The following is a 7,169-nucleotide window of genomic DNA, read 5'->3' on the forward strand; positions in this document are numbered from 1 at the left end:
AAAATGAAAAAAATACCTCAACGTATTTTCTAATTTATTAAATTTAAAATTTTTTAAATGCAGATATATTCTATTTCCTGATTTTCAATAAAAAAAAAATTAGAAATAAAATAGAAAAAATAGAGATGAATTTTCTTCTCTCGTAGGTTTTTCTTCTCTTCTAGAAGAGAAGAAAAACTCTTCGCAAACGACCTTGGTCCATCTCGGATTAAAAAATCAAAATCAAATTAAAAAAAATTCAAAACCAAACTTCGTGGCATTTTCCGAAAATAATAAAAAATTCCGAGGGTGGTTTTCCCAATAAATAAATAAATAAACAAAACAAATGCTGCGGTACGCTACCTGCCTACCTTGAAGCTTTCTTCACCTCCAAGCGATAACGAAAGTCTCGTTATTTACTCTCTCGTCTTCGAAAATTCATCTCCGCTTCTGCTGCTACGAAACCCAGCTTCTCTCCCAGGGTTAGAGCTTATTTTTTCAGTAGATGGGGCAACAATCGTTGATCTACAGCTTCGTGGCTCGAGGCACGGTGATTTTGGCTGATTACACCGATTTCTCTGGTAACTTCGCGAGCATAGCCGCTCAGTGTCTCCAGAAACTTCCTGCAACTAACAACAAGTTCACTTACAACTGCGATGGCCACACCTTCAACTACCTCGTCGATAACGGCTTTTGTATCTCCCTCCCTCCCTTCGCCCTCCCGTTGATTAATTGATTTAGCGCTCTTTATGATCTGATCTATACGTTTTGCTGTGATCCTTTTATGCCTTTGTGTTCTAGATGGTATTTTTATTTATTTCAGACAGTTATAGATGATGGCTATTAGGGGAAACATTTGAAAAAAAAGAAATATTTAATTTACTATACTAGAATTTTCTTAGCTTTTAATGATGATGTAGATATTGATTATTGATGTTTTATGAGTATATAATATATCTTTCTATTTATTTTAAGCTTTAGAATTGTAGAAATGGATGTACATAAGTGATGGATTTAATTAATAGCAATTAAAAGTTTCCAAACTAACGGTTGCATCTCGGAACTTTTGCAGCTTACTGTGTAGTTGCAGTGGAGTCTGTGGGGCGACAGATTCCGATTGCCTATCTCGAGAGAATCAAGGAGGATTTTACCAACAGATATGGTGGGGGGAAAGCTGCAATAGCGGTTGCTAATAGTCTGAACAGAGAATTTGGGTAATTTTTCTTGTCATTTGTTTATTGGATGCAGTATTATGCTTTAAAAAAGAAGAAGAGGAAGCAGTGTCTCCTTGACAATGACGAAAATAACACGAGAAACACAACAATTACAAGAACATAAAATTTTCAAAATAAAGGATCTCTTAGAAACTTTAATTAATTGCAATTTTATTACTGATGTTTTTTTTCATATACTTAAATAAACTTAAATAAACAAGGAAACCAGAAAATTATAAAAAATAATAATAAAATTCTAATCTATATAAAAAATAAATGTTAAAATCAATATAATAAATTTAGAACAGTAACTTCTGGCTCTTATTGAAGGTCTCTTGGGTTGCTATAAAATTTTAACCCTAGGTATAAGGTAATATTTGTTTTTGTGATTTCACTGTGCTTTTGAAATTTTTTGAATTTTTTTTAGTTTTAATTTTTTTTTTATGTTTTTGAATTGTTTTGATGTGTTAATTTCAAAATTATATTTTTTTTTAAAAAAAAAAACAAATTATTTTAATATATTTTCAAACAAAAAACACTTTGGAAAACAACTTTTACTATAATTACATATACATTCTGAATAGAGCCTGCAAAATTTTCTAACAAAATTTCAGCCCCATTCGACGTACCTATTAACATTAGAAAATCTCCTGCATCACTATGCTATAAATCTATTTGTTGTCACAAAGTTGTCCTTTTTTGACTTAGGCCGAAGTTGAAGGAGCAGATGCAGTATTGTATGGACCATCCAGAGGAAGTCAGCAAGCTTGCCAAAGTGAAAGCTCAGGTTTCTGAAGTGAAAGGTGTTATGATGGAAAACATAGAGAAGGTAAGGCATTGTTAATTCTTTTTTTTTTTTATAACTACCAAAAGGGATTACGGAATTTTTTTTTTTTGAGGATTATGGTTTTACAGGGAAGATTCTGGTTTTATATTAGTGCAGATCATATAAAATAAGAACAGAGTTGTGGAGCTATCATGTCGATTAATTAAGTTCATTTTATATTGTATGGTCTTTTAATTTTTAGATTAGTTTGTTTTTACTGGGAAGATTCTAGTAACATGTCAGTATAGATCATAATAATTAAAAACTGAGACATGGAGCTATGTTTGAGAGATTGAAGTTCATTTCTGCAGGTTCTTGATCGGGGAGTGAAAATTGAACTTCTGGTGGACAAAACAGATAACCTTCACTCTCAGGTAAGCGGGTAGATTTATCTTTTCTTATTTTCCCCACAAAGCAAAATTGACCATCCCCTTGACCATGCTGGGAGTAGATGTAAATGGATAGATTTTAGTGCGCCAATGGCTTAATTACTGATTCAATTTCCTAGCTTCCAGTGACGGAAAATGAAACTTGCTCGGGTATGATATGTTTAGGCATTAGGCGACTTACCGAAGCTCATCTGCGGACATATAGTAATGAGATTGTAAAATATGCAGCTTTACGGTTTCTTTATACATCTAGTTATCATCTGCATCGAAGCATGGACTGGCATTAACATTTCAACACACAAACAGAATCCATATTACGAAAAACACAAACATCGTTTGGTGGCTACTACTCCTTTCATTCATTGCTAGCAAACTTACCCAGAATCAAAGGATTTCCATGCTAGGCTATGCTTGGTTTTGCATTTTTGTTTATTATACATAATTATGGTTTATAAATTGTATTTGATCGTTGCCATTGCCTTCTTTTTGTTGACCAATGAACGTATCCTTTGTTGTGTTGTCCCAGGCACAAGATTTCAGGCAGCACGGGACCCAGATAAGGAGGAAAATGTGGTGGCAGAACATGAAAATAAAGCTGATAGTGTTGGCGATCTTGATTGCCCTGATTATCATCATAGTATTGTCTATTTGTGGTGGCTTCAAATGCTGAAGATGATCTGCCTTTACTTTTTTGGGGGTTACACGTACCAGGTTCTGCTATATAGTTTGTGGCTTCAAGTGACTGTATCATACGACAGTGCCTGTATAGTTTTTCTTTTTGATTTGTTTACAATTTCTTGACGTGTGCGGCCATTCCTTGTTATTCATTTACTACTCGATATGTTTTTGGTTAAATACAATGAATTTGATTACCTCAAGAAGTGGATAGTAGCAAAGTGGAGATGGCATCTTACCCATATTTCCCATCTTTTTGGAGTGCTCTGAAATTCTTATGCTTTGAAAGACGTTCAGAACACGGGGGTTTGAAATTTTCCTGATTATTCAGTGTATGCAGACCTGTTTACATTCAAAATAAATATTTTCAAAGATCTTCTTGTTTAGGGATCACATCTCAACGGAAAAGGAAATGGAAATTTTTATAATGCATCGAAATTAACTAATTTTATTCTATTAGTTATTTTTTTGGGTTTAATGTTTGACTCGTTGTGAAGAGAAAGTTAACGAGAATTAAATCCAAAATCAACTAAAAATTCACCAATGTTTTCTCATTTATTTTGTCTATTTTAGTGAGAAACCAGAAAAACACACTTTAAATGCCATAAAATTTACATGGCTAGTGATTGCTAGTGAATATTGGTGTTATAAATGTCATTGTGGTAACTTCTATATCTGTTAAGCATTGTGTTTGAAAAGCATTTTAAAAAAAATATAAATTTTTTTTGTTTTAAATTAATATGTTTTTTATGTTTTCAAAATTTTAATGTGCAGATATTAAAAATATTTTTTAAAAATTAAAAAAGTATTATTGTTATATATTTTAGAATAAAAAACACTTTAAAAAACAAAGAGGACCAAGCTCTCAAACATGCTTAGTCTGAATTAGGTTTTATTTTAGATTAGTTTTTTTAAAATAAATTAAGTTAATTTATCTGATTCAGAAAATTGTTAGGGATACAATCAAGAATCTAATACAATTTGGGGGCATAGCTGAGGTATGTCCACATATCTTTGTGATACACTTCAATGCATTAGCCAAGAACATCATTTTGAATATTTTTGAAAGGTTGCTTTTGTCAGAATTGCAATGGTATTCAATTTATTCAGAAAGAGGTTCCGTTCCCGCCTCACAAATTCTATGCCCTTCTGAAACAATAGTGAAATCGCCATAAAAAAGCGCCTAATGTTCATGGTTATCAAGCACAGTGAGAAGAAAAACAAAAATCTTTCGTTGATTGACTGATCTTAATGTTATCTATCAGCCTGACCTTCCCCAACCAGGCAGCATCACAAAACGCCACAGGACTATTGATCTCTTCCAATTCCTCCAAACTTTAGGTCTACAATGGCAATAGGAACTCATAGATTGATTTCGATGTTATCTATCAGCCTGACCTTCCCAAACCAGGCAGCAACACAGAACACCACTGGACTACTGATCTCCTCCACTGCCTGCAAACTTTCTTGGTCTACAATCTGATAGAGAGAAACAATGCAATTAGAACGTAACGATTCGGATCGGATCGATATAACTAATAGTACAAGAAAACTCAGATTCCAATCAAGTCGAGACAATCTAACGTTCATGCATTTTATTCCACTTCGTATTTAAACAGATGGTGTCACTGTATTGTCATCAGTTTCAGAAATACCTGCTACTGTAGTTAAGAGAATAGAAGAAAACAAGTGTTCTGTTTTCCGAGTATAAAGTTTAAACTGCAGAGTTAGGGAACACAAACACTGCATCCTCACCTCGGTATAATCGATTCTTCCTCCAGCTTCACTTACTGCTTGGATAACTGAGTCTCTTAATTCTCTACAATTTATGTGGCCATTCTCTGCTGAGGATTTAGCACCCAGCAATGACCTGCTTATAGACAAAGCCTGCACAAAGCATAAAAGGACGTCTACTCTTTAAAAATTTCTGCACAAAAAATATGATTGAACCATTTCAGCTAATATGCATATGCAAAAGTAAAACATCTACTCTTAAAAGTACATGTTGAAATATCTGAAGCTAACTATTTTTTTTTTTAATCTACTTGCTAAGTAGCAAAAGGCCAGTGAGAGTTTTCTCCAGCAAAATGCAAATTTATTTGTGAACGCTGATCATCTATAATTGGAAGTTAGTGAAAGGGATTTTAACAATCAAAAGTATAAGGCAGAGTTCTTGATGCTGGCAATTCTTTTCTTAACAAACCAAGGGATAGGGGTAATTTAAGTTTCCTCATGCTGAAAGTATGACTGCATGCAATAAGCAAATCTACTTCTATCGAAATTGAAAATGAAAAGTTCCAAGGATCATTTGAAGAACCTTTCTCCTCTCTTCTGCAGAGAGGTGTACATTGCGAGAACTCATTGCAAGGCCATCATTATCACGCAAGATCTCTGTACCTATTATTCTTATGGAAAAATCAAGATCTCGAACCTGCAGGAAGTCAACCAAAAAACACACCATTTAATGAAAGTGTCACTAGAAACAAGAAGGCTGGGTTAACCTACCAAATTAAGAAACCAAACCAGGTGTTTCAGAAGTATTATAAGGTGAATACTGAAAAAACAGATCAACTTGAAAACCAAACCCAGACACTAATGCTAATGTGGTTCTGAATACTAATATCTGTCAAAAGAGTAAGAAGAAATGGCTCGATACTCTTATTTTTCTTTCTTGAACCAAGAGATCCATGAACTGGGATCATAAATTCAAGTTGCGATAGAACCATAAAACCATCTTTACAAAGCATGATGACATTGACATTTGCTGTTTTGTTCTATCATCCAGTTACAAGATGCACATGAAGCATTGAGTTGATGCAAATTTGCATAACACATCCGAAACTTTCTCTATTATAAATACTAACAGTGAACAATAGAATACTGCATTAAGAAAAGGCCATTGTCCCACTCAAATAGGGTCCGTGGGAGAGAGAACATCATCATCCTGTGCTAAACCACATGAAATATTTGAAAAGATTATTGAGAAACGCACAAGTACTTGAGACAAAATTTCACAATCTTTGACAGCAACAAGCAAATTTTTCTTGCAAACTAATATTTTCAATCGATTCACCAAAGTTTACTTCTTTTCTGAGAAACGTGAAGGATTCCTATTTCTTATTCAATCAAAAGAAAACCAATGAACAAAAAAAAAAGAAGGAAAAGTCTTACCATTCTTTGAACAATTCTCCACTGCTGGTAATCCTTCTTACCGAAAACAGCAACATCAGGCTCGACGATATTAAACAATTTAGTGACAACAGTAGCAACCCCTCTAAAGAACACAGGCCTACTCTTCCCACACAAACCGTTTTCCAATTTCTCCACTCTCACCCATGTTTCATGCCCCATCCCCGACTCCTCCAAACATGACACCACCTCCCCTTTATCCTCTAAATTCTTGCAAGCACCCTTGTCATTCTTATTTCTTTTCATGTCATTTTCGTAGTCATAAAGATTATGGGGGTGAAAAACAACATCAACACCACCAGGAACATACATGAGCTTGCTAATATCACCATGGAAGTCAGATGGGTATGTGGAAAGATCCTCAGAGGGAGCGAACTGACCTGGGTTCACATAGATTGAGACGACAGTGAGGTTGGTGAGCTTTAGAGCTTCTTCGACGAGTGATATGTGGCCCTGATGAAGGTAACCCATTGTGGGCACAAGGCCAATGCTCTTGCCTTGAGATCTCATAGTTCTTGACCATTTCCTCATCTGCTCCTTGTCTGTTATTATCAAAGGCTCTTTCTTTGACGCTTCCATTCGGACAAGCTATCAGGGATTGTGAATATTTCAGCGGTGGAGATTTAGATAGAAAGACTTGAAGGGATGAGTTTTGGCAACTGGCATGGCTATGTCAGAGGAATATTGGTATTAAGGTTGCAACCTGCAAGTGGCGGTTTGGTTCTTTCTGTTGATCTATTTTTTTAGTTAAAAAGCCTAATGGTGTTTGGTGGTTTGCTGTGTGCAAAAGGTCCATGCTTTTTAGCATATGGTAGGTCAAATTGTCTTGCTCCCTCCGCCCATGCTACCATCCCCTGCATCCAGTCCAGTTGAACTTGTATATTGATTCAACAGTAA

The 7,169-nt window shown here is 34.8% G+C and overlaps 2 protein-coding genes across 2 annotated transcripts; one reads left to right on the forward strand and one right to left on the reverse strand.

Annotated features, from left to right (window-relative positions):
* The first annotated feature begins 323 nt into the window (after window positions 1–323).
* Window positions 324–3,355, forward strand: LOC105119689 (vesicle-associated membrane protein 722-like). The gene is made up of 5 exons (XM_011017856.1): window positions 324–674; window positions 1,052–1,193; window positions 1,902–2,022; window positions 2,331–2,393; window positions 2,935–3,355. Exons 1-5 carry the CDS (start codon window positions 485–487, stop codon window positions 3,076–3,078), a joined length of 660 nt encoding a protein of 219 aa, XP_011016158.1. The 5' UTR covers window positions 324–484; the 3' UTR covers window positions 3,079–3,355.
* A 762-nt stretch (window positions 3,356–4,117) lies between these two features.
* Window positions 4,118–7,007, reverse strand: LOC105119690 (pantoate--beta-alanine ligase-like). The gene is made up of 4 exons (XM_011017858.1): window positions 6,255–7,007; window positions 5,401–5,514; window positions 4,839–4,970; window positions 4,118–4,562 (listed from the first exon to the last, which is right to left on the reverse strand). The coding sequence occupies exons 1-4, from the start codon at window positions 6,849–6,851 to the stop codon at window positions 4,446–4,448; spliced, it is 960 nt and encodes a 319-aa protein (XP_011016160.1). The 5' UTR covers window positions 6,852–7,007; the 3' UTR covers window positions 4,118–4,445.
* Between the last annotated feature and the right edge of the window lie 162 nt (window positions 7,008–7,169).

The sequence above is a fragment of the Populus euphratica genome, unplaced genomic scaffold, assembly GCF_000495115.2.
Source record: "Populus euphratica unplaced genomic scaffold, PopEup_1.0 scaffold3365.1, whole genome shotgun sequence".
NCBI classification, from domain to species: domain Eukaryota; kingdom Viridiplantae; phylum Streptophyta; class Magnoliopsida; order Malpighiales; family Salicaceae; genus Populus; species Populus euphratica.